Here is a 27055-nt window from a genome sequence, read left to right as displayed (position 1 = left end):
GGAAACTAAACATGGCCTAAGAGCTAAAGTTTAGCAACATCCCATCCAAATAGGAGGGCTACTGGACGGGCTAAATTTTAGCCAAAACCCAAAAAGTGAAAAAAGAAATAGCTAGGAAAGAGGAGCTAATGGGTGGAACTAGTATATTGGGAAACCGCTAAAATACCCCTAACTTTATGGAGGGAAAGAGAAAAGTAAGGATAAAAATGACGCTTTGTAGACTTTAGCTATATCCATTAGTGATGCCTCCAAACATGTATGGGCTAAAGCTAAAGTTTAGACTAGCTAAAATTTAGTTCTAGCCCATTCCATTCAAACATGTACCCATATTCCTCTACGCTCTAGGTGATTTTTTTAAATTCTAAAAAGAGTTTTTTTAGGTTAGTTAGTTGTACGCGAGATAGGACAATGAGGCTCCCTTAACAACACAGAAATTATGAAGGAGTGTTTACAATATTTATCCGAGTGCTACTATGTATCTTCTTTTGGGCCTGTTCGCTTCAGCTTATTCAGTTGGCTTATCAGCCGACCAAACAGTATTTTTCCCTCACAATAAATCAGCCGTTTCAGCTTTTCAGCCGGCTTATAAGCTAAAGCGAACAGCCCCACTCTATCTCCTTTCTTATTACGTCTACATCTATCATTCTTGTGTGTGCGCGTACGAACGCACGCGTTTGTTTTTTATAAAGCATCCAAACACCTAACAGACAACCGAGTGTATTGCCGTACCAATAGTTCAATCCCATGTTTCATGTTCATGCTTTTTTTTTCACGAACCATGAATCTAAAAAAATTCATATGTTTTTTGACTACTTAGATTACATAAATATAGGGGTGGGTCCACTGCACCATCCTCACAATTTTTTTAGTCATGAATAAAGGAGAGATATGATAAGAGACAAGGGAGAATATGAGCCCCTTTTGAGGTACCATGTATCCGTCACCGTAAATGGTTCTTGTAATGCACATTCTTGGTTGCGCTTGTAAAGGAGTCATACAAGTGCAAACTAAACGTAGCTCAAGGTTCCACGTGGAACCTATTTATCCAGGTTCAAGTCCTCCACTTAGAACATGTGCTCATATTTTTTAAATTTATTTTAGAACATGTGCTCGAATTTTTTTAATTTATTTTAAATTAACGACGTTATTCTTTTAGCAGCACGAGGTGTCTATTAACATGAGACGTCTCTTTAGTAACTTTATCAATTTCTTTTTAAGATATGCCATATCAATCTCTTTATGGCGGAACCGCCCAACTTAAGCTGGTTTAAGTGCGCCTAATCGCTGTCGGAACAGCGATTATCCGAAACGCACCTAAAACAGCACAAGTCCGGTAGTCCGTCGAGTGTCCCTAGGACGCCTCGAAGGATCCACGACGAGTCTCATAGCCATACAACAGGATAATATCCGCGATGGGATAATATCAACAAATATTACATTTTTACATAAATATAAAAGGTACGAGTTATTACAGAACATAGGTTGAAATAAGCTTAACAGTGCAGTGTTAGACAGAGTTCTAAGATTTAAACACAAACAGTTCGGGAGAAGATGCGCAAGTAAAACTTTTTCTCTAGGGCATTGTGAGACTCAGGTCAATACCCTAGGGCTTCGGGATCTCCTCCTCTGTAGACTCTTGTGGAGCTTCTGAAAGATAGCCACAAGGGAAAAACCCTGAGTACGGGGTACTCAGCAAGTCTTACCCGACTAACCAATATAATAGTTTTCTTTGGAATGCATGCTAGCTTTTGAGTGTGTTTGGCTAACATAACTTTTGCCGAAAAAAAAAACTTACTACGAGTAATGCCTTAGTTTTATCTTTTATTTAGGTTAAGTTATTACCTAACCATTCTAAATAATAATGGAAGTAAAAACAACCATAGCTGTTAAGTCATACATCAAATGTTAACAGAAGGATATATATATATTGCATGAATTGATACTACAATGCTCAACAGTGATCAAGTGCATTCATAACCGAGAATTGCGGCGATCCGGATCTAATTACATCCTGCAGGAGAATACCCTGATCACCAGTGGTATACGACTGTCCAGGTCGTATCTAACAACCTCTTGATTAGCAAAATCAATGATTAGGAATACGACTACCCAGACCCAGGGATGCACCCCCACATGAGACCCCACGTCTGGCCCGATCACCATGTGAGTTTCAGGCTACACCCCTGCCAATCTCCAGCACGCCAAGCGCGGGTACGAAGTATTCCTGATCATAGAGTTTACTAACCTACTGGGCTTTACTGGTCCCATACCCAGTAAGTGATCAGATGCTTATCACTTGATCAAAGGTTAAGACAACGAATCGGGCCTTAACCAAATTAATCTAGCAGACAGAACTACATCTCTAGCCTCTGTCCGCTTTTACTTTCAAAAATTATCTTCCATAAGCAAAATGTATGACTTAAAAGTTTTCCTTAAGGTTGGTAAACCAAGCATGTAAGCAAGTAAGCAATTCTAGACTTGGGTATCTTCTAAGGTTTGAACAAGTGGCAAAGATGTCCTTAAAACAAGGCATGATCATACACAAGAATAGGTTTCAAGCAACTCCTAGACTTAGTGCATACATATATCAAATAACCGATAATTAGACACATGAAATAACGACTCCAAAATAGATAGGTATAAATGCACCGGGGCTTGCCTTGTTCGTTAAAAACGTTAGTAATCTCTGACGGGTGGGCTTCACAGGGGATTAACTCAAAAACTTCTTCGGATTCCGAAGGTCCTTCTGAAAATTCCCAATATTCTCCTTCTGGTGCTTCGGGATCTATGGCATAATACATGCAGGGGTTAGAAATGCAACATTTTGAATACAGACTATACAACTTTCCTTCATGATAAAGTTGCAAGCCAACAAGGACTATACAACCTATCGTGATAAAGTTGCAAGCCGACACACATAAACCCAAAAAGATTAACCCACAATTTTATTTTTCTTATTTAACCCTCCTTATAGCTTTTTCTTTTATCTTTAGAAAAAAGTTATAATTATTTTCTAACTTGAAAATCTAATTTCTTATGAGTTAAGGATAATTTGTGATTAATAAAATATTATATTTTATACATTTTATAAATATTAAGTATCTATTTAATTACCTTAAAGGAAGGCATTAAATAAATACCCGAATTTTTATTATTTTTCTAGGGTGTAAAAATTTTAATGCATAAAGGAAAATAAAACAAGCCTAACAAAATTGGTTTCACTAATTTTGGACACTCCTAGAAATTTCTGTGATTAAAATGGTGTAAAACGGATTTAAACTAATTACTTTTCTAAAGGAATCTAATTTTTCCCGAAAATCACCCGGAAATACTTTTCTTACTCAGCCCCGCTCTACCCTCTCTCACGCGCACTGGGCCCCACGGCGCGGACCCCACCTTTCTCCTATTTCTCCTACCCGCCGGCCCCTTTCCCCCTGACGGGCCCCGTGGGCCATTTCTCTTCTCCTTTCCCTTTCTCTGGCCCGCCACCGGCCCACGGCCTACTCTTCTTTTTTTCTTCTTCTCCCGCGAGACCGGCCTGCTAGCTGCTCTGGGCCCCCGGCCTCTTTCCGTTTTCGGCCGACCGCGCGCGTGCTACTGGGCCTCCAAGCCGCGGCCCAGCAACCGGCCGCGCCTTCCTGGCCTCCTTCTCCCCCTCTCCCTTCTCACTGCTGCGCGGGCCCGAGCGCCCAGGCGCTTCTTCCTCCTCCCGCCTAAAACGCGCCCACGACAGGGGCGGCGCGACTCGCCGGCCGGCGCCCCACCGGCGGCGAAGCTAGACAAGGACATCACCCCTACACCTTCACGCACCCGTGCGCAGCGACAGCTCCCCGGGAGATGGCCGGAGCCATCCCCTCCACGGCGACGGGCGGCGACTCCCTCGGCCGGTCGTGGCTACTCACGACAACGGCACAAACCACTCAAACAACTACCCTTACACCATCCTAGGACCCTAAGGACTTGCCTACGACTACTCAAGAAGGAAGGGGAGCAGCGCAAGGTGGTGCTCACTGTGAGCGGGCGGCGCGACGACGGCGGACAGAAACAACGGCGAGCACGGTTACTCTGGCATGGATGTTGGATGGCAACTTGGCTGGGGTGTAGCTGGGGTGTTTGTGGAGAAGTGGGCGAGAGGAATCGACGGGAGGTGAGACGTGGCGGTGGAATTTTGCTCGGCGGCGGTGCTTGACAGAGGAGACGCTGGCGGCGGTAAAAAGAACGGCGGTGAAAACGGCGGCGCGGGAGCGGTAGATATTCAAGCGTTCACCGCGCGCATGGGCGACACCGTGGCCTACCCGTAGGCTTATGTGGTGAGGAGGTGGCCTAGCTAAGCGCGCTGGCGAGCGACCGACGACGGCGGCGGCGACACGTCTTGCTGCTCTGTCACCGCTCCTCTTTTCTTCTCTAACGCCCGTAATCTTCAGAGTTCCACCGCGGCCGATTCTCAATCCAACGGTGCATAGGTGTTTTAACCAATGTTGTAGATAATCTTGAATTCTCCAACTTTTATTTTGGTTCTACCCCGAGATAAACATTCAACACAGTGCAATTTGGATCCTTTCCTCGGCTTCAACTGAATTTCACTAAATTTCGAGTTTCAGTTCGTCAGTTACTGACAGTGGTGTCGATCTCACTTGGGGAACCAATTTAATGACCCAATTCTTGTTCTTCCGTCCAACTTCTTCCTAAAGGTGTTCTACAACATCCCAAGGTTCCATTTTGCTCATGAACAAGTACCCCTTTTGATCTACATTGCTCTGAATTCAAGTCCAAAGTTGACACTATGCGGCTGTTTTCAGACTTAACCAATTTCAGTGATGTCTCTTGCAGTGACAAAGTGCCGACTTTGAGCTTGAATTTGAATTCCTTCCCTTCACTGTTCCTGGCCAACAACACCCGAATAGTGTAGCCCAAAGTTCATACTTCAATAGGGTGTAGTTGTCCTGATGCATTTATTTGCAGATTTCCTCAGAATTTAATTTTGAAAACAGACTCTGCTGCTGTTTTTCTGAACTTCTATTTTTGGGACGGTGAACAGTAAGGGCAGTTTTCATTTTCTTTCTCCAATTCTTCTGAGTATTTAGGATCAAATCTTGTTCCAAATTTTTGGTCCCTAAGTTCTAGTCACTCTTACACTTCTATTTCATATTTTTGTCGAATTTTTTCTGAATTTCAAATTCAAAATTCAAATTTCGGCCAAATTTGACCCGAATTTGATTTTTGGCCAATTTCTTTTTCTTTTCTTCTTGAATTGCTTCCAATTTCTCAAAGTCACTTTAATGCCTCAAATGGCAGCTGTTACACTCTTGGCGTAAAGTTTGTCTGTGATTTGTAGATGTGAGTCTATGTGCATGTATGTTAGCTTTTGATGAAAACTGTAACAGAAAATCTTATTTATGGGGACACATTTTCTAATCATTCTTATGTAAGCACTACAAGAAATCTGCCGACATATGACGACCAAAAAGTGTCATAAACGTGTTTTTTCGTCATAAATCGTGACTAGTGACGTTCCTTATTTCGGTGTGTCACTGAGATAATGATGAATGGAAATTCGTCGCACAAGTTGTCATAAAACTGTTCCCAGGTTGCACCACGTTGGACAAGAATCTAACGTGGCTCCGACGTGGCAGCGTTGTTACAATGATTTTGGTTCATCACAAATTGAAACCACTTCCATGTAAGAGACTTTATGAGCCTAATTTTGTTGGGTTATTTTTAGCCCAAAATATATTTGGAACTAACCATTTTTAGGCCCAATTGAATGAGAGCCCAGCGCATCATCCTAGCCCCTTTTCACCCAACAAATCTTTTGGCCCAACAACAATATCCAATATTTGTTACAACAGAGCCTATTGCTGGCCTAATTATGTTTCATCGAAACAATGATTTTGGACCCAATCATATATGGACCCTATTGTGGCAGCTTTGTGTTTGTTTACCTCGTACGTTTGAACTCAGTCCGCTAATTAATTGATTCAAATTAAGGTTTGAACGGTTCAGATGGTTAGCATATTTGTACGTGATCCATAGTGCAATGGGGGTATTTTTGCACTAAGAGGATATAACACCAAATTATCCTTTAAGTGTATTTTAACACTAAAAGGATAGAACACCGGATTATCCTCCGATTGTATTTTTACTCTCACAAACGATAAAAACACCGGATTGTCTTCCCTGCCGGTTTCCTCTTTCCAGAAACAGCTCCGTCCTCCAATTTATAACCACCTCATGAGGCGATGGGGCCATTGCTCTAAGTTTCGACCCTTCCCTATCATTGCATTCTAGAATATACTCAGTCCTGCTCAGGAAATGCTGCTCGCATGTGATGCGGCACGCTGTGAGGAAGGAGTAGTCCGTGTTCTGTGAAGGACCAATGCATTCTAACACGATCGTCCAGCATCTTTCCGGCCGCTGCATGCCATGCTTATGGGCTGCGATATCACTGAAGTTTTTGAGCTTCTTATGTGATGTGAAGGGGAATACGCTTCAGAAACAAAGATCAGTGCGTGCTTCAGCTATCCGTCGGAAAGAAGCATGCCGCTGTGCAGTGGGCAAACGATTGCCGCTGTGCGCTGGTGAAAAGGCAAGTGATTTCCCTAATACCCATTCCTCTATCTCGATTTGGTACGCACAGGATGCATTTCTCATGACATTTGTTCGTGCCTTGCAGGGGGAGTGTGATTCCCCGTAATCTCTCTCTCTCTCTCTCTCTCTCTCTCTCTCTCTCTAACTTTTCTTTATCAAATTTGCATTGCAGGCTTGGATCCGTGCTCTGCTCCATTTCATCCTCCCTGAACTTGTTGCAGTCCTGCTACGGTTTTGTCAGATAGGTGCATACTTTTTCAGAGATGGAATGTGCAGATTGCATATGCCTAGCGATGTGTAGTTTTAGGAAACTCATCTTTGAAGAGCTCTTAACAAGCTGTTCATAGAGTCCAAGTTGATTAAAATACACACATCGGATAATTATATTTGATACAGGATAATCTGGTGTTCAAGAAAACGTGACCACTGAATCATCCTATGTTTACAAGGAATATCCTACGCGTGATGTTCTCAACACTGCGTGGGTACTTCCGTCGAGGTAGCAGGAGACCAAATCCGTCCGTAGGTGTCTCGTTTTGCGAACACAGGATCCTTCATCGTAGAGGACAGGGTGCTGGTCGCCATTAGAGAGGATATGGATACGATATGGTGGTATGAAGGACCTTCCGGCTCTGCAGCCTGCCTGCTGCCGTCGTTGAAGCGTTTTGTTTCTTCTCTTACCTCTGTCATCCGACGTTGTGTTTTTATTCCAGTGAGCAACATCCGTTATAATTCTTGATGGCAGGAAACAACAGCAACAGCTTGTGTTCTACTTCAGTTGGTAGTTGCTACTCGATAGTAGCACGTTCTCTATTTAGTTTGTGCGGATTATAGATTCTATTTAGTTTGTGTCAGGTTGCTGGTCTTAAGCTCAGTAGCAGTAGCTATCAGCATCTGATCCTTGCCTGTTGGTGAGGAGCTGCAATTTTTATAAAGCGGCAGCAAGCTAAATGGCAACCTTTCATATGCATGCTTTCCCTAGTTGTTATAGTGATACATTCCTACCCATTTTATCGGGGATCTTATCTCAGTTTTATTTTGTATGTTAATTAGTCCCAACATTGTCTAATATTTTGTGGCTCTCATTCACCCCGTACCATTTTGTAATTTTTATCATCAAAATTTATAGAACAGGTCATATCATTCCTCTGTAATTTAAAGCCAGAACAAAAACAGAGGGTTGAATAGGGCACGTTCGTAAATTATCATAATAATCGAGATAGATTTATGCACATTCATGTAGGGTTTTTGAACTCATAATAATCGAGATAGTGACTCCATATATCATTGTAATATGAGTGTCAAAATCTTGAAAGCTTACGAACTGGATATCAAATGTCAAAATGTCTCGTCGACTTCCAAATCAGCCAGGCCGCCCGCGCCTCCGTGACTTCCCGCGCGCGAAAATCAGTCCCCGGCTCCCCGCGAATCCAAATCAGCCCCCGCGCGCGCCAAAATCGATCCCCCGCGCGTCTTATCTATAGCGCAGCGCCGCAGCCTGCCCATTCTCCATTCCTCTCCATCCAAAATTGCCCACGGGCGAGACAGGCCCCCCGCACCGCACCATATCGGCGGCGGCGGCGCGACGGTGCCCCGTTGCTGCTGCTCCTATCGTCGCTCTACTCGGCGGTCGCCGGTCAGCACTGCGAAGCTCCACCTCCCACTCCCAGGGCCACGACTGCAGGCGGCGGCAGCAGCTCCACTCCCACAGCAACGGTTCTTCCCACGGAGGCAGTTAAGATCTGCAAGTCTGCAACTTGGTAAGCATGCCCTCGATTCCTTTTCCATTCGATTCACTCAAGTCTGTTGAAATCTAGGCAGCAAGGGAATGGAAGCTTACATGCATACTTGTGTGTGGTGCTGCAGCATGTGATGGATCTATCCAGGATGGAGGCGCTCGTTTGCAACTCTGCAACTGTGGTACATAGCTTTCTAAGGTCTCATATTTATTTTGCAAGTCATATTTGTGGTTGTTCTATACTAGGATTACTGTCAGATAGCCATGACATTGGTCTATTTGTGTCTATTTGTGCTTGTTATGCTGAGATCGGGACCAAGTCTCCAACTACAAGAACTCCAGACACCCAAACCCCCAAAGTCAGATCCAGGAAGCTGAAAACTTCGCAAGTGTGGAAGCATTTCACTGAAAGAAGCTGATCACTTTGACATCTTGAGCTGGTGGAAGACACATGGTGTAAAATATCCTATCCTTGCTCGAGTTGCAAGGGATGTGTTTGGCTATTCCTGCAACCACAGTAGCATCTGAATCAGCCTTTTGTTCTGGAGGAAGAATTGTTCATAAATATTGTAGTCGTTTGGACCCTCAAGCTGTGGAGTGTCATGTACGGCCGCACATACGCCAGACGCAGACGCGCCCGCGACGTACGCCGGGCAGCTGAGCACGCCGGGCAGGCTATGCCAGGCTCCAACTCTAGCGGCTAAAGATAGAAACTTAGATTAGGAAACTTACAATCAAGGAGAACCTTCTCCATTTAGTTTGGACCATTGGCCATATATATATTCCTGTAATCGCGGGACAAAGAGCAAGCAAGAATTATATTCCTAATCCTCCCTTCTCTGTTAAGCCTACGGTTGAGGGGTATAACCTCACCGGAGAAGACGGCCGCCGGCTACGAGTTGCGTAGTCGCGGTCCGGCCAGTCGGGGGCTCGACGCCCTTGACATGGAGGCACTAATCTGCAGCAAAGATTGGATAAGAGCGGCACGAATTGGTAATGTCACTGCTATATTGTATACTGTACATTTGTATGTCTGGTTGAGATTAGTTACTGCTAATACCCATGTCCCCATGTTTTTTTTCTGTTTATTTCAGATCAAAGTAATGTATCTTCAATTCTTGATGATTTTGTTGGCCTTGGTGTTGATGATATAGCTGGAGAAGAAGGTATATTAGCTAGTTAGTTAGACATCATCTAGTTAGTTTTAGATGCTCAGATTCATTTACATTGATAATCATTGTGTTGCAGGTGCTCCTGCTGATGCTGGACATCAAAGTGGCAGGGTGGATTTGTCAGATAACTAGGTGACTCCCTTTTCCTTTCAGATTTTTAATTATATCATTTTACTCTCAAGTTGAACTACTTCTCATTGTCTGTAATCATTGTTCTGAATTTTGATCAACTATATTGTTTCCTGAGTTGCTACAATATTTTTTTCAGGCTGTTGAGAGTGAAGACGTGTTGGCTGCTGCTGTCATTTCAAAAATCTAAGCTATTGCTAGCTGTTATGAACTATCAACTGTGAGACTGCTATTTATGCCTTGCTGCTTGCTGTGTGAACTTGTGAGTTGTGAGAGCAGAGCCTTTTATCTTATGCGCTAAGTTTTGCTTGCTGAACTGCTATGGCAAACCTATCCATAAAAAGATAAGTTAAAGTGTGGGATACTAGCACTGACTTGCAATTTTTTGGTGCATGCATGAACATGCTTCAACTTTTTTGGTGATTTGTTGTAGTGGCTTGCAATTTTTTGGTGTATGCATGAACATGCTTGATAGTGCTTGATATTTGTTTGAACTAGTTCACATGCATGCATGTTTTTTCTAGAAAAATATGAATTTATAATTTCTAAGAATTATGATGTAAAATTGTTACTTGTTTAAAAATGTAAGAGAAAAATATTTCCCCTGAAAATGGTGATGATGGATGAAAGATTTTTAGCAATTGATAAATGCAAAAATGTTAACTCTGTGAGTTCTTTATGAGAAAGAAAAACACGAAATACTTTTTTTAATATAAAACAAAGTTGGAAGAAATCGTGCGCAAGTACCTTGGTCCCTTGCTTTAATACAACACAGATGGTCTCTCGTCATTAGCCTTAAAACAATACCCATCCCCCATACGTGTCGATAGGGGAAAGATGCCCGCCGGAGCACATACCCACCGAATTGCATCGTCCTTTAAAAAGGCGCAATAGAAAAGTGGAGTACTTCTTTAGGCCATTGTAGGCCACAATGTCACGTGACACGTCCCTTACAAGCAGCATTAAGCTGACCACAACATCAATACGGGTCACGATTCTTGACCACCAGAATTGCAGTCTTGCAGTGCAGGCGTTCATTCCTGCGGTGCGCAGCAGCTGGTCGTGGCAATGAGTTGCACCAGTCAGATCACTGGAGTACGTCTTTAACTTTCAACGCTGCATTAAAACAGTTTTCTGTCCGATGGCTCAATTCGAATACTCTGGTTCGAAATAGAATATGTTGTTAGAGTTGCAACATAAACTAAGAAGTTTACAAATGACTAAGGATGCATGTGGGTACCCAATAGTGTTTTCTGGTCAGCTGAGTAATTACGATAGCATGTCATTTATTTCTCCTCCCAAAATTATTTACGCAGAATGCTATTTTAGTTCATTTTATTAACTTTTTGGTCGATCCAATGACCCAAAATATATATAACTTGCATTCCTACAAATGACTATCTCAGCCTTATTTAGCCATTTCTAATATATATATTTCTATTAATTGATGGATGCCTGGCTTGCTCAGTTGAAATCCGCATGAAAATAAGACATCTACTCCTATATGATAAATGAATGTAGTTAATTGATAAACCATTGATTTTATTTATTTAAAAAATTATGTAAGTATCATATTTTTTATTTGTAACTTACTTTATCATCAAAAGTAACACGATTTATCTTTTCATACATTTAAATAAATTATTGAATAAGATGAATCAAATATTATGAGAAAAAGATATTAAAGACTAAGAGAATATGCATGTAGTAGTTCTTAAGATCGAATATGCGTATCTAGAGTATGCAAATTTGTAGTATATGAAATTATTCTATTGGCTTTGATCATAAACAAAACTCTCGCAGGAAAAAAAAAGAAAGGAAAAATCTGATTTTTTTTTCTTTCCTTGCTTCATTTCCATTTGATCGCACCAACATCAAAGCAAAGTAGCAATCTCTGGCCAACCCATAAGGTACCAACTAACCCGTGCAATCTTGGAAACTACGAATTAGGAACATAGGATGCCAATCCAATGGATGAGATGAGAGATGAGACTATTTTGCGCTTAAGCCCTCCCACCCGCCGGCCATTTTGCCAATACCTGGCTGTTCCCCATCGCCAGGCCCTTCCGTCGCCGAGTCTGGGGCATTGTGAGTCGCCCCATAAGTCGCCGCCACGCTCGTGCTTCCTGGCGTCCCGTCGGATTCCGCCACCCCAGCCCTATCCCCGTCGGATTCCGCTACCCCTAGCCTGATCTGGTCCGTCCCGTGCACCCGGCCTAGTGCCCGTCATCCCCGCCCGCTTCCTGCGAGGCCTGTGCTTCTCCGCGGCGGCGCCGCTCGCTCGGGGCCAGGAGGAGAGCCTCTGCCTGTCGGCGGGCAGCGGACGAACGGGACCCAGAACGAACGAGTGAAGCTGCATCCCAAGGGAAAATGGATGGCCAGTCAATAGCACCTTCTGGGTCCCGTTCGTCCGCTGCCCGCCGGCAGGCAGAGGCTCTCCTCCTGGCCCCGAGTGAGCGGCGCTGCCGCGGAGAAGCACAGGCTCGGCAGGAAGCGGGCAGGGGTGATAGGCACCAGGCCGGACGCACGGGATTGACCAGATCAGGTCGGGGGCGGCGGAATCTGATGGGGATCAGGTGGGGGTGGTGGAATCCGACGGGACGCCAAGGAGCACGGGCGTGGCGGCGGCCTATGGGACGATTCGCGATGCCACCAAACTCGATGACGGAAGGGTCTGGTGATGGGGGAACAGACGCGGGCAACAAGGGTATTGGCAAAATGGCCGACAGTGAAGGGTTTAAGCGCAAATAATCCTACCTTTCATCTCATTCATTAGATTGACATCTTGTAATCCTGATTCGTAGTTTACAAAGTTGCACGGGTTGGTTGTTTTGCTCGCCAACCCATAAACCCCAAAGTCCCAAAGACCCAGACCCAACCCAACCGCCTCGTCTCCCCGTTGCTCGCCACATCTCCCCATTCCCGCCTCCCGAGGCTTCGCCTCTGTCGCCGACGCATGGGCCCCACAACCCGCACCCAGTTCGTCTACAACCGCCGCCGCCGCCGCCGCAGCGGCGGGCGGCGCGCCGTCGAGGAGGCCTCCGACGAAGAGGAGCAGCGGCAAGACACCTCCTCCTCATCCTCCGACGACGAAGGAGACGAGGAAGAAGAAGCGGAAGCGTCCGGAGAAGAAGTCGATGACGACGACGTGGAGGAGGTCGAAGAGGAGGCGGCGGCTGCCGAGCCCGCGGCTAAGGAGCGTCCCGAGAAGAGGGGCGGGAGGAAGGGCCCGATCACCATCAGCCTCAAGAAAGTGTGCAAGGTACTGGCCGGTGCAACGAATCTCAAGATTTTCTTGCTCTTTCCCCTCGTATTTTTGCTATGTCATCTCCATTTGTTTCAGAAAGAGGATCCTTGCTGATGCTTGGAGTCTAATTTGAAGTTTTGAGAGAGAGAATTCTTTCTTGTGCTCGCTGTGGCCGTCTTGTAGAGCGCAAGTTGCCTCTCATTCTCGACGCAAAATGGGATTTGGGGATTCCGCCTAATTCTTAGTTTGGAGTACGAAAATCTGCTAGTTCGTTGATAACCTGTTGGACTTGGACTACTTGGTGTCTAATAATGGAAAATGGCCGCTACATTTTGCAATCGTTTTTTTAAACTAATTTATTTATGGTTTTGGCATGTATAAAGGTGTTTTCTTTTCTGTTGAATTTCGGAAATGATTCGTGCTTCTTTGTTGGAAATATTTCCTTTTATATGGTGTCTGTGATACCCTTTTTTATTCATTTCAATTCATTTATTCTTTTTTGTGTCTGGTTGCAGGTGTGCAAAAGGACAGGGCACGAGGCAGGGTTCAAGGGGGCCGTGTACATCGACTGCCCCATGAAGCCTTGCTTCCTATGCAAAATGCCAGGTTCTCATATCTATGTGTGCTGTGATTATCTCTTTCTGCTTTTGGAGTACAAGAGTCACTAATTTTGGATGGACAAACAGTTTTTTCAGTGTGGATGGGGCTGTTCAAGGACTTGTTTATGAATTAGCATCCGTGCTACATGCTAATTATCATTGTTAAACGATTCTTGTTTAAGTAACTCGTGCTCATGTCATGAAAGTAGCTTAGGCTAACTATTTGTTTCAAAAAAATCTTAAAGAAGTTGCACTGATGAACCAGCACATAGTCCTATTTCCTTGTGTTTCTGCAGGCAGGAAATTTGAAGCTTCTTCCTTCGAATATCTCATAGAAGTTTACATGTTTTACTTATGATTCAGAAGCTTTATCAACATTACCAAATGAATCTTGGAGTATGAGTCCACAGCATTTGTTAGGGATCATGTATACTTAGATGAAAATGACATGGGTGTTGGTTTTCTATCTGTGTCACTTGCACTATGAACAGGTCATACAACTTTGACTTGCCCACATAGAGTAGCAATGGAGCATGGAGTTATCCCAGCCCCTAGAAGGAATACAAACACTTCATTAGATTATGTCTTTCAGAGCCAAGTCAAGGGCAAGATTTCCATGGTACAGAGTGAGATTTGACTAATGCCTAATCTTCTGTGTTCTTATTGTTGTCAATTGCAACATTTCATATTACTCTTTTTTGCTAGTACCGGATTTGTCAGTTTTCCCCTTTTTCGCAATGCTAGGTTAAGCCCAAGTTTCTGATACCCAATCAACTAGAGTGTGGAAACATAAAATTTCATCAGAGACGTGTGACTTGCTTGGAATTTCATCCAACTAAGAACAATGTTCTTTTATCAGGAGATAAGGTATTGCGCAGTGCGCTCCTACTGTTGAACCTCATTACCCTCTTAAATTCTTTACAAGTATCTCAGCGTTGCGAGTGTGCAAAAATTCCTATATTGCAGGAACATGTAGCCAAGTACTAATGGATCTTTGTTCTTTCCACACAGAAAGGGCTTCTGGGTATTTGGGATTATGTTAAGTTGCACGAGAAGATTACATATGATTCTGTGCACTCCTGCATTCTGAACAGTATGAAGTAAGAGTATTCCTTGATAGTTGTTATCAGTCTTTCTCTTGCAAGGGCAAAAAGTTGCAACATGATTTGTTCTTATTCAGGATTGATACCTCCAACGATGGAATACTATATACAGCTTCCTCTGATGGTACTATCAGTTGCACAGACTTGGATACTGGCATTGGCTCCTCCTTGTTAAATCTCAACCCGAATGGTTGGAATGTAAGTTTACTTTTGAGTCAAGATTTTATGGATTATACATTGTTCAAAAGAAGTTATAAAGATGTTATTTTTCAGTTTATATACTACATTTTGTACTGTAGTTACACAGTCATTAGATAGCATTTATCTGAATTAATTTGCATCCATTGTGCGCTTGTTTTTAATAAACACTGATCCTTGTTTGTTGCTCTCAACAGGGTCCAAGCTCTTGGCGCATGATATATGGGATGGACTTAAACACTGACAAAGGTCTTCTTTTGGTGGCAGATAACTTTGGTTTTCTTTACTTGTGAGTATCTCTAGGAAGTGGGTGGTACCTTTCTGAGATTTATACCTTACAGTGCAGAATATGGCTATACATGCAGCTTCCTTTAAAATAATTATTCGAGTTGTTGCTGTGATCCATTTGATGCATTTGTTTGGCAGCTCAATTCCAAAAAGTTTGTGATCAGTGATTATTTTATATTTGAATTCAGAGATATTGTTGCAAACTATCACACTTGCATGTATGAAATGTGCCTTGACATTCTGTTGTAAGCTTTTTAATCCTTGCAGCCTGGATAGACGATCAAAGACTAGAATTGGGCATCCAACTCTTATACATAAAAAGGGTAGCAAGGTAACCAGCCTTCATTGCAACCCTGCACGACCTGAAGTTCTTCTGAGCAGTGGGAATGATCACTATGTGAGTGTGTTGTATGTACATATCCCCCTTTCTTATTTCATATTTAATATTTCCACATCTATGTGATTATTAGGCCCGTATTTGGGATACAAGGAAGCTTGAAGCGAACTCGCCCCTTGCCAGCCTTGCTCATGGACGGGTGGTTAATTCAGGTTATTTTTCTCCACAAAGTGGGAATAAGATCTTGACAACATGTCAGGACAACCGTATTCGTGTATGGGACTATATTTTCGGTGATCTTCAATCCCCAAGTAGAGAAATTGTGCACAGTCATGATTTCAATCGTCACCTGACACCCTTCAAAGCTGAGTGGGATCCAAAGGTTTCAGCTATAACTAAACTTCCTTATATTTTGAAATTTATTATTATCTCGCAAGAGCTGTGCACAATTTTGAATGGAATGGTAATGCTCTGCAGGATTACACAGAAACAGTTGCAGTCATTGGCCGTTACATAAGTGAGAACTACAACGGTGTTGCTCTGCATCCCATCGATTTCATAGATACCAGTTCTGGGAAGCTTCTGGCTGAGGTGATGGACCCTGACATAACAACAATCAGCCCAGTGAACAAGCTACACCCGCAAGATGACATCCTGGCAACAGGAAGCTCAAGGTAGGCCTATCGATGTATTAGTGCCCAATATCACTATCCAGTGCTAGATCATTTTTTCCCTCCCACAATTCACAAGATGGTCCTTGCAGGTCCATTTTCATTTGGAAACCAAAGATTGAAGATGAATTTACAGAAGAAAGGACCAAACAGAAGGCCAAGGAATATGTATATGGATCAGGTTCCCGGAAGAAATCAAATGGCAAGCCTGACAATAGTAGTGATGACGACTCAGATGGCGATTCTGGCAGAAAGAACAAGAAAGCAAAGAAGACTCGTTTCACTCACACCGCAAAAGGAAAAGGCAAATCCAAAGTCTGATACTTGGTGTACTTCATGCTTCAGTAATTTTGACAAGAAATCGGCCACTTACCAGCCGTTGTTGAACCTTCGTTTCATCTTTTGTACCATCTTGGCCCCTAGCTAAGATGCTGAAGACCCATAGTTATCTACTGCATGCACCCAAGGAGTTTTTGATAAGGAGCCCCCAAGGAGTTAGCTCTATAAGTAGGTTTCTGTTGCTTTTGGATTCTGACATGCTTATGGTCACTGGTCAATGTTGGCTTTTAACGGTTCATCCAATATATAAATGCTCCTGTACAGTTGGCTGAATGCAGTTTATGTTCATAAAATACTTATCGGTGCACTATTTTTTTTAAAAAAAATGTCTGTCCACTAATCATCCATGCTGACAAGCGAAGAACTTACTTTTTTTCTTGAGTGCCTATTTTACCCATGTGCGCGCAGAGAAACTATAGAGTACATAAATAGAATTTTAAGCAAAGTGATAGGTGCAAAGTGATAGGTAACAACACTTTCATTGCTTCTCTAAAAGACGGAACTTATAGGATCATGTCGTGTATGACAGGATAACCGATGCATCAGATCGAATAGTCATGGGGATAGGCGATGTGGAAGAGCCTTTGCATAACATGGCACAATTGACCGGAGCTGCTAGCTCCTAGGGAATAACAAAAGCAGCTGATGCATTTGTGATGGTATTTCCAATTTTGACAGTGTGAAGTGTAAACATCTGGTCATGTGCCAGACATAGTTTTTTACAATATGAATTGCTAGATCACTAAGCATCAGCCGCATGAGAATCTCGGCCAATATTCAGTTGCAATTGATTCAGCAGGTCAAGATCATGCTTTGGAAAGGAAACTTCAATATCGTCCCTAGATTAGCACGGGCTGAACCCTAAAACCACTAAAAGGAACAAACTGTCGACTAAGAACTGAACAACTACTGGAGTGGATGGTTAGCAATCATTGGGGCCATCTGAAGTGTATGTCAGTGAGGAATTGCTAGGCCACAGTAGCATCTTAAACCTCTTGGTCCAGGTGTTGCAATACCAAGACAGGTTCTTTTGGCACTTTCAGAATGATTTGGTTCTGATCCCAGCCAGCTCTTTCCATTTGCTCGAGGAAGTCAGTAAATCCATGCTCCAATGCTAGAATGCTATCCTCTAGCCAAGAGAAAATCTCATCCTGGTTTTTCCAATTTTTTTGAAGCCAATGTGCCTGCCAGAGGCTTCTCAGGACAGACATGCTGTTTGCCGCCTCCTGAAAATAAGTGAAGCAGATACATGATATGCATTTGTTGATCTGATGGACAACTATTTATATGGCATTTTCAGCAGTAAATCACCTTGAATGCAACAAGAAATGTTGGCTCTCTTGATCCAAACTGCTCAACAAAGAGAACATACTTCTCATTCTTGTACAACTTCAATAGTCTATTCACCTGTCCATGAGTTCAAAAGATTTGTACCGAATAATTTAAATAACATGGTGAACACATCATTGCAGATTCAAGAGTGTGCAGGTTTGAAAAATGCATGAGCAAGTGATACCAAAAATCCATTAGTTGGATTATGAAACAGGTTGTAGCTATAAATTTCTGGATAGCTTATGGCTTACCAGTTACAACTACTGATTTCAACTAAGTTACAGACAAGTTACTGGTTCTTGTTGGTACTCACCACCAGTAAAATTATTCTTTCACAGAAACAGATTACTTCAGTGGATTACAAGGCATGATCCAATGACGAAAGGTCACTAACTGAACAAACCACACATTTTCATCAAAAGGTGGTGATGTTCTGACCAATTTCTAGTTGATTCAAGGTTAGATCAATGAAATCTGCAATGCACGGAAAGCAAAAAAGTAATATAAACCATCTGGAAAATAATGTCAATCAGGACGAGGCTGGGGGTGGAAAACACCTATTCTTTAAATAAGAAAAGAAACGAGGATACCATGCATTGGCCGATTGCAAACTGAGCTCTAAAGTGAGTCCTAAAACATTAGCTACGACTGAACACACATTCAATCAGACATAATTTCTTGTCATCCCCATTAATTAACTCCTTCCCAAGGAAGCCCAACTATGGATTGTAAAGCCAAGGCTGGAAAAAGTGAATCTACAAAATTAACAGAACCAATTATTATTTATCCATACCTTGTCACTGGATCCCTTGCCACCAAGCATTCTTTCCATGGGCACACCAAAAAAAATTTGTGGATGCAAGAATCTCTCCCATGTTAAAATGTTTTCTTCCTCATTGCAAACAACATAACCTAAGATAGCAAGACAAAATACATCAAGTATTAATAAGTTACTAGAACTGCTTAAAAAATGATCAAGAAAATGTCATAATAATCAAGAGAAGAAAATATCACCAGGAACTGTATGTTGTGCAACATGTGATCTCACAAGAATCCGACCACGTTTTAGGTTTATCTACCAATATTACCATGAAGAGGAAGAAAGGTGATCAATAAAATACTCACAGGTGCTACCGTCTCTATAATGCATTAATGTATATGGAAAATGCAGTAAAACATGAAAATCTTCAACAGCTATCTAAATTGTTTCATTTCATCAAGAAAAATACAATTTGGGTCAAGCACCTTACTGTGCGGAACTTGAGAACTGATAGGGACTGATAGCGCAGCCAAAGATGTAGAAGACGAATAATCAGCCATGTTGAAGTAAGAGTTAAGTATGATGACTTTACACCTGCTGTATCCTGGCATAAAACAGCAACTGTAAATGGATAAAAAGAATAATGGCAAATGTCTCCTTTGGTGCAATAACAGAACTGATGATAAGGTTGGCATACTGAAAGGTATTTCAGTATAAATAACAAATATAACTTAAATGATCTATATACCATAATAAGTACACCGATCGAAAGGCCTAACAGCTGAGCTCCTACTTCCCATACTTCCTCCTGAAAGTACAACATCGTTTCTTAAAAAGAAATTTCGCATAAATATTTGCAAGATCTCTTATACAGATATCCTGAACAGGAAAAGATGTACATAACAAAAAAGAGTTTTAAGGCATCTTTATCATCAGGTCTAAAGGAACTTTTTAGTGATTCTATTATTCTTTCTGTTTTCGATAGAGAAAGTAACATTATACAAAATTGATTAAATCAGATGAAAAGGTGTGACAGCATCAATGCTGCATTTCAGAAGATATTAGGACACAGCTAACTATCAGAAAAGTATTGTAATGCAGCAGGTACCTTTGCAGCAACCTCTCCTAAATTTCCAGATTGTGCAAAGTGATTTTGGATCACACGAAAGGAAGGATCTTTAAATCCTCTTGCTACGGCCTGCTTAAAAATCTGGGGTCAATGATCTTATAGGCCAATAGGATCACTAAATGTCTGCTACTGCCCAACTAAATCAAGAGAGTAATGTATTTTCAGACTACCTTCGCAAGATTCCCCAATGATGCAAGTGGGAGGAAGTAACCTGGATAGAGCGGAGTCATGAGCTCAAAGATGCTGCAAAATGTTACAGATAATATTATTTTTTTCTTGAACACGCAGGAGAGCTGCGCATCAATATATTAAGAAGAAAATTACAGATAATATTATGAGTGAATTTCATTTCTTTATTAGACTATTTGAACACAGTTTTGAAGATCTGCTTTTATTATTTTAAGCAACATAGTGGCAACCTTCCAGCACTTCCAATGAAATCGGCATACATCCGCCACTTCTTTGGGTCATCATCAAAAAGTGTTCCAAAGCGTCCACCTAAATATTGTCATCCATAAGTCTTCCAGGACAGTACATTCTGAAATGATGGTAAAGCGTAATAACAGTACCAATGAGAAGACGCCCAAAGGCTCCTATGCCATCCTTTGATACCCATCTAAGGTTTGAATCAACAGGACTAAAGTTAGTTATTCTCATAAGATGAAATGATCTACTTGCATTTGTTTTCATGTGCTTATATGCCTATCATATGTGGTCATACGCAGATAAACTCATTCTGCTGGTCTATAGGAGTATAATTAACATAACCAAACAAGAATAGAACAAAATGCAGCTAAAGACAATAAAGTTTTTTTTCTCCAAACAAATGGCTCCAACGTTTCTACTTTTGAATAACACACATAACTATATAAGTAGCAAATAGGATTATGACCTGATAGCAGCAGCAGATGCAGCTGCTGAAGTTCCTGTAAAGGACCCCACACCTACAGCCTGTACCAATCTACAATTAGCTAATCAGTGATGGTGACATAAGGCTATGATTGAAGAGTATACTTCAAAAACTAGATAAGTAAGATATTGGTCGAAACACGAGTTGAAAAACAAGTGTGACGCTATAATTAGGGCCCGTTTGGCAGGGCTGCAGCTGTGGTTGAAACGGCTGCGGCTGTGACTTCTTTGGTGAAGCAGCTGTTTTTGGCTCGGCTTGTCTGGATGGAAAAACTTTTGGCAAAACGGCTTCTCCTAGCTGTGTAACATGGATAAAAACAATGAAATATCTACAGTGCTCTCTTATCCTTTTTATTTTTATTTTTCGTTTTTCTCTTTTCTTCCCTTATTTTTTCTCCTCTCTCCGCCGCCTCCTGCCCTCCTTTTCCCCGTTGCTCGGCTCTCGCTTGATCCCCCACCTCGCCGTCGCCCTCTGCTCAATCCCCCGCCTCGCCTCCTTCCCCCGCGCCGCCGGCACCTTCCGGCCGCACCTCCTCCCCTGCACCGCTTCCACCTCGCTCCTAGCGCTGGCCGCCTCCACCTCGCGTCGCAGCGCCGGCCGCCTCCACCCCATGCCGCAGCGCCCATCGCCGACCGCCCATGTTGCGGCAAGCACGTGGGACCTCTTGCAGCGGCGAGGTTGGGCGGGGCCACACCGATGGCTGCGGCGTCCAACCGTCCAGGTGAGGCAGTGGCAATTTCCCTGTACTTGCGTCCAACTTCAGGGGTATTTTGGTCTGCTGGGGATGTGGGTTGGGGCGGGAGCTGCGGGGAGCTAGTTTTTTCAGCTCCCCCTCCCTCAAATGGCTCCAGAGAGCGGATTTCGGGAGGCTTCTTCCCTGAAGCCACTTTGCAGATGGCCCTTTGGCAGAGCTTCGGCTTCTGCTGGTGGAGAAGCCGCAGCTGAAGCCCTGCCAAAGGGGGCCTTAAAAGCTAAATGGGAAGTAAGGCCATTTTGAAACTGGAGTACAGCCCCCCTTGGTCAGGACTCAGGAGCATATGCTTAACCCTAACTATCTAACAATGAAATCTTTTTTTAGCAAAAACTGTAGGGGCAAGGGACAGTGTTATTTACACTAATAATGAAATCTGATTGTCACATGTGAAAAAGATACCTGTAGTAAGTTAAATTTTCTCCATTCTTTGATAACACGCTTCAGTGAAAAAATATTATTCACATAATTGGACTATTTGGCTAACAAATTAAAGAGTACCTTCAGAAGACTTGATGTAACCAGTACATTACAGATCCATCCTGTCACATTTGTTGGGAACTGCAATAGCATGTACTCCAGGTAGTCCACCGTAACAGACCCTAAAATAAAGAAACAAAAAACCAAAAGGTGTCAATTTACCAGCTGGTATATAATTTCATATCTGTCGGTGTCAGACATAGTTTATGTATGGGCCAGGAGCAGCAGGCACATAACATTGGCTCATTAGGGTTGGCAGGCTGCTGTTGCCACCCCAAACCCTAGCATGCAGGCGCCATCATGCTTGCATGGTCGCCTTGAATTCAAGTCAAGTTACCTTTTAGATTAGGAAGTATACATTTTATTAAAGCAGCTGTCTCTTGTAAGTTAGGAAGGATAGGAATATAGGATCACATTTATAGTTCACTAAATTATCAAGTTGTCCTCTCTATAAATAGACAATCTGTTTACCCGTTTATGATTAAAGGATTAAGGGGTCAAAAGTCAGCGCCACCCCCCTCCCCCTCCCTCCTTCCTCCTCTCTGATGTACCACAGTACCAAAATACCAGCGTTTGCTATTATGCTTCTTACTTGGACTACAATGGTGATGTATCATACTCTCATAATGCACTGAATTGACAAAACTGATATCCAAACCTCTCAACCAAAACGGTATACAAAACTGACAGATTCACTCCATTGGCTAGTTCCTCTAGCTTTTAAAGCTGAATTTTTCACAATGAAACAATTGGCTAGAGTAACTGTCAAGTATATGGATGAGAATACAGAGCACATAGAGATGTCAAGGATCACCTGGAAACCCTGCTGGAAGTACAAAGTCCCTAATAACCTGGGGGATCAAAGAATCTGCATTCTCATCTTCCACTGCATTCACCGGAGATTCATGCTTCTCCGAACGAATTTGTAGCTTAGAATTGCCATCCGACATATACCTACCCACCACATCGATCAAAACATGAGAAATTTGGCTTAATTGATCAACTCATTGTCTCCAAAAAACAAAATGCACTTGACAATGTATTTGCGAGTTCGGGTGTACAATAGGGAAATCAGATGGCATTCTCAAAATCTAGAATTCAGAAGTGAAAACCTCTTGGTGACGCCGTCCCGGTACCTCTCCACAAGCAAAAGTCTCTCCTTTCTGCAGTAGAACACACATTTCCTTCACTAAAAGGAATAAAAAAATAGCCGTAAAAAGATTCAGGATAAGAGCGGCGAAATTCAGAAACATACTCAGGCTCGCCGCCGCTGGAGGCCGGCGGCGACGCCAGGCTGGAACGCGGACGGAGCCTCCTGGTGAGAGCTCCTCCGCGGAAGGGCCCACCGGCGGCGGGTGCGGAGAGCATGCTCCGGCGTACGGGCGCCACGAGAGGGCCTGTACTGAGGTCTGAGGGTGGATGGGACGGATACCTGGATAGGCTCATCTCACAGTCCGGTGGTGCAAAGGTTGGCAACCACCAGAGAGCCGGAACGGTCTACCAGGCGCCAAGCATCTGTCCACCCTAGGCTGGCCGGTGCCATCAGAAGCTCAAGGAACGGTCTAGTCTGATAGTGAGCTTCGACTTTGCCTAATCGTTTGTTAATCATTTATGTAATAGCTAACGAACTATTAATCGTGTGTGTGCGTGCGAAAGACCCGCGTTGTACTAAGTTTTATTCCTCACTCTTTTTAATAAAAAATACGCAGCTCTGCTACATATTCAAAAAAAAAGCATCCACCGGAGAGCTGGATTTTTTCTCTCGTTATAATCTTTTTTCCGTAAATCAAAATCTTTCTCTTTTCTTAGTTACTATTTACAAATTAAATTTGCAGGGAAAAGAAGGAAAGGAATTTGCGATGAATAAGCTGAAGTTGGCAAGACTTCAAGTCGAATATACCCGGACTCGTGTTCCTATCGTGCACGAACCAAACCGTGGGCGCCTGCAGGCTACAAGTAAGCGACGTCGTGGTCACGAACCCACCACAGCGACCAACAATATCTCGGCAAACACGCGATCCATCGAATCCTACCTCGATCAAGCCTCGCCGACTTCGCCGCCGCACCCCGCACCCATGGCGGCGACGACACCCTCCGAGCTGGAGCACAAGGCGAAGGAGGCCTTCTTCGACGACGACTTCGCCCTCGCCGCCGCGCTCTACACGCAGGCCATCGCTGCGGGGGCCCCCGCCGCCGCGCTCTACGCCGATCGCGCCCAGGCCTACATCAAGATGGGAGATTTCGCCGCGGCCGCCGCGGACGCCGCCCGCGCCGCCGAGCTCGACCCCGCCATGCCCCGGGCGCACCTCCGCAGGGCCCACGCCTGCGTCAAGCTGGAGCAGTACGACGCCGCCCGGGCCGCCGTCGAGGCCGGCGCCGCCCTGGCCCCCAACGACGCGCGGTTCGCCCAGCTGATGAAGGAGATCGACTCCAAGGCGCCCAAGCCGATGGAGACCGATGCGAGCCCCGCTGCCGCCGCCACGCCCGTGCCCGCCACCGCTCCTGCTGAAAAGCCCAAGTACAGGCACGACTACTACAACAGCGCGGCGGAGGTTGTGGTGACCGTTTTCGCCAAGGGCGTGGCCCCCGAGCACGTCGCGGTGGAGTTCGGCGAGCAGCTGCTGAGCGTCTCCGTCGAGGTCCCCGGCGAGGTGCCGTACCACCTGCAGCCCCGCCTGTTCGGCAAGATCATCCCCGACAAGTGCCGGTTCGCCGTCCTCTCCACCAAGATCGAGGTCCGGCTCGCTAAGGCGGAGCCGGGGACGACGTGGACGTCGCTGGAGTTCATCGACAAGCCCAGGTTCATCGCCGCGGCGCCGCCGAGCGGGAGCAGCCCCGCCGCCGCCGGCGGCGCCCGGAGGCCGTCGTACCCGTCGTCCAAGGGCAGGAAGGACTGGGACAAGATCGAGGCCGAGGTAAAGAAGGCGGAGAAGGAGGAGAAGCTGGACGGCGACGCGGCGGCCAACAGGTTCTTCCAGGACATCTTCAGCAACGCGGACGAGGACATGCGGCGGGCCATGACCAAGTCGTTCCAAGAGTCCAATGGCACGGTGCTGTCCACCAACTGGAAGGACGTCGGCTCCAAGAAGATCGAGCCCAGCCCGCCGGAAGGCATGGATCTGCGCAAGTGGGAGTACTGAGAAGATGATTGACCATGCAAGCATTCGAATTACTCTAGCACATATATCGTATCATTTGTTAGGATTCGCGTCGTGGAACTCTAATTCCTCCCTTCGTACTACATTCCAGTAGCAGCTCCATTTATCGGGAGGAGCATTGCATGGTAGTTAGACTCTCAGTTCTATGTTATGATTTTGAACTCTATGATGCAAATCGATCGTACTAATTCCATGATTCCTGTTGGTAGGTCATTAGATAGCCGAATTGCCAAAGTCATGCAATTGTTCGTGGAGGAGAGTCTATGGTCGTGAGATTTGTGGGAAGTAATAATCCTTAAGCCTATCGCAATAGAGGCAGTGACTTTGAGCGTGCCGGTTTAATATTTCTGAAATGCTCATAGGATTTCGAAATATTATATGTTTAACAAAAAAGAAGAAGCAGTGACTTCGAGATATTATATGAATTGTATAAAGTGGCAATTCTCCAGGGAGGAAAGGCATTACTGGAGAAACGACATTCCATCCCCATATATATATCGGTCAAATTTAGACATAAATTTGATCATGTACTAATGCTTAGTATTTTAGTACCGATTAGTACTTAATGCTATGAGCCAAGTCCAAAGATGAATAGCATCAACAGGGTGGGTGTAGCTACCTTAGCTAACCAGCGGCACAAAACCTTTCTTCCCTCCATTAGCGAAGGCATTCCGCACCCCCATCAATCACTGGAGTTGGAACGAAGCGTAGAGCCATCGAGAAAATGACATTCCGTGTCTGGGTATTAGGCACCCATAACGAAATCTTAAATTGCATCGGCCTCCTCACTGGTATGCATGCCTTCGATAAAATTTGCTTCACACGGGTGTTTGTAGTATTGTCTAGGGATGCTTTTGCACATGCTGATCAAACAATATACGGTATTCTCAAGTTCATATGTTCGTATTTTCTTTGGTCTAAGAGAGGTGTTTAGAGTATCTCCAAAAAATTATTCATATCCATCACCAATACCAGAAAACTATCGTTTAAGAGCGTGTTTGGCTTGCAGCCATCACTTGCCACGCCACAGCTGTGGTTGCCACCGAGATCTATGCATTTGGTCGATTAATAAGATCAGACGCACTACAGTGAAATGAGTGCCGCAGAGGAGGGAATCTCGTCGTGGTTGTGATGCCAAAAAGTCTGCCACAAGTCTGTGGAGTCGCTACATATGGCGTGGCTGGGTGTTGTCCACAACCAAGCACGCTCTAAGTAATTGGAGTGCTCCAGCAGATTACCAATTCCATCTCTATTACCAACATTCTTTTAGCAATCACGGAAACACACTCCCTCTCGTCCATATAAAGGTAATGGACAGCCCTTAGGTGCCGTTTGTTTCAATGACTGTTAGCGCAAACGTTTAACGGGCTCAGGTCACGGCGGTATCGGAAAAGACATGGATGATTACTTGCTTTGCTTTGTTTGGCTTCGTTAATGTAACGGTATTGAATAGGAGTGTGTTAAAGTGCGACAGCGACCTCGTCGTTTTCGTCTCCGGTAGTGCTGCCTGCCAGCGGCTCCCAGCAACCCCGCCGCATGCTCCCGCCACCCAACGCGGTCCGACGCCTCAGCCGCCCTGGACGCAAGAATCAACCTCTGCTTGAGGCCGCACTGGACACTGCATCATCCACAGCCACCACCACGAATCTAGCATCGCCATGGCCACCTCAGCTCCGCGTCTTAGTGCACTCCGTGCTCGTCGTCCTCTCCACCGCTTGCTCATGGGTAAGTGACGCCGCAGGATACAACGTCGACCCTGCAGAGCGCTGTTGAAGCCCCGCTGTTTCTAGTCCTTGATGAGCGCTGCCGGTGGCCGCTGTTTGTGGCATCAACGAGGGCTGCCGCTTTTGAAGCCGCCGCCGCCTCTATCTTCGTCATTCACATGGGTACTAGTCTAGCACGAGGAAGGGGATCTCGTACGTGTTAGAAGGCAACGACGCGAGAGAATCCTATATATGCAGCGGTAACAGCATCCTATGTCGCTGGATAAGGATCGTAATCGCGATTGTTCTAGGCTGCTATTCGTTTACATAAGACCTGATACCGGACCAGTCTAACCAAACAAAATATAACACGATTCATTAACAGTGTGATCGGATCGCACCCAAAATTGACCCAACCAAACA

General features: G+C 44.3%; 3 protein-coding genes and 1 long non-coding RNA gene across 8 annotated transcripts; 3 read left to right on the top strand and 1 right to left on the bottom strand.

Annotated features, from left to right (window-relative positions):
• The first annotated feature begins 7954 nt into the window (after positions 1 to 7954).
• On the top strand, positions 7955 to 10050 carry LOC117854548 (uncharacterized). The gene is made up of 5 exons (XR_004640327.2): positions 7955 to 8348; positions 8455 to 9319; positions 9421 to 9492; positions 9575 to 9630; positions 9767 to 10050. It is a non-coding gene; the product is annotated as an uncharacterized lncRNA (long non-coding RNA).
• A 2430-nt stretch (positions 10051 to 12480) lies between these two features.
• Positions 12481 to 16682, top strand: LOC117856088 (DNA damage-binding protein 2). The gene is made up of 11 exons (XM_034738517.2): positions 12481 to 12889; positions 13390 to 13480; positions 13965 to 14092; positions 14218 to 14340; positions 14485 to 14573; positions 14654 to 14774; positions 14972 to 15063; positions 15330 to 15459; positions 15533 to 15781; positions 15877 to 16073; positions 16163 to 16682. The coding sequence occupies exons 1-11, from the start codon at positions 12584 to 12586 to the stop codon at positions 16389 to 16391; spliced, it is 1755 nt and encodes a 584-aa protein (XP_034594408.1). The 5' UTR covers positions 12481 to 12583; the 3' UTR covers positions 16392 to 16682.
• Positions 16683 to 17039: 357 nt separating this feature from the next.
• LOC117856089 (protein root UVB sensitive 5) lies at positions 17040 to 23625 on the bottom strand. 5 transcript variants are annotated; one of them, XR_004640609.2, is made up of 16 exons: positions 23027 to 23625; positions 22884 to 22955; positions 22586 to 22725; positions 21793 to 21893; positions 20523 to 20581; positions 20200 to 20246; positions 20050 to 20128; positions 19801 to 19873; positions 19610 to 19699; positions 19250 to 19309; positions 18992 to 19105; positions 18756 to 18816; positions 18535 to 18653; positions 18055 to 18215; positions 17721 to 17816; positions 17614 to 17635 (listed from the first exon to the last, which is right to left on the bottom strand). XR_004640609.2 is itself a non-coding variant. In XM_034738518.2 (15 exons), the coding sequence occupies exons 1-15, from the start codon at positions 23215 to 23217 to the stop codon at positions 17396 to 17398; spliced, it is 1542 nt and encodes a 513-aa protein (XP_034594409.1). In that variant the 5' UTR covers positions 23218 to 23625; the 3' UTR covers positions 17040 to 17395. The 5 variants fall into 5 exon arrangements, 4 of the variants coding, with proteins under 4 accessions (XP_034594409.1, XP_034594410.1, XP_034594411.1 ...); XM_034738518.2 differs by lacking the exon at positions 18055 to 18215 and having other exon boundaries at positions 17040 to 17635; XM_034738519.2 differs by lacking the exon at positions 18055 to 18215 and having other exon boundaries at positions 17040 to 17635; positions 22884 to 22934.
• Positions 23610 to 25125, top strand: LOC117856090 (protein SGT1 homolog). Its single transcript, XM_034738522.2, has one exon. The coding sequence runs from the start codon at positions 23631 to 23633 to the stop codon at positions 24909 to 24911; it is 1281 nt and encodes a 426-aa protein (XP_034594413.1). The 5' UTR covers positions 23610 to 23630; the 3' UTR covers positions 24912 to 25125.
• The last annotated feature ends 1930 nt before the right edge of the window (positions 25126 to 27055 follow it).

Source organism: Setaria viridis, chromosome 5, assembly GCF_005286985.2.
Source record: "Setaria viridis chromosome 5, Setaria_viridis_v4.0, whole genome shotgun sequence".
Classification (NCBI taxonomy): domain Eukaryota; kingdom Viridiplantae; phylum Streptophyta; class Magnoliopsida; order Poales; family Poaceae; genus Setaria; species Setaria viridis.
Note: the sequence above shows the minus strand (reverse complement) of the source record. Positions and strands in the feature narration are given on the sequence as shown.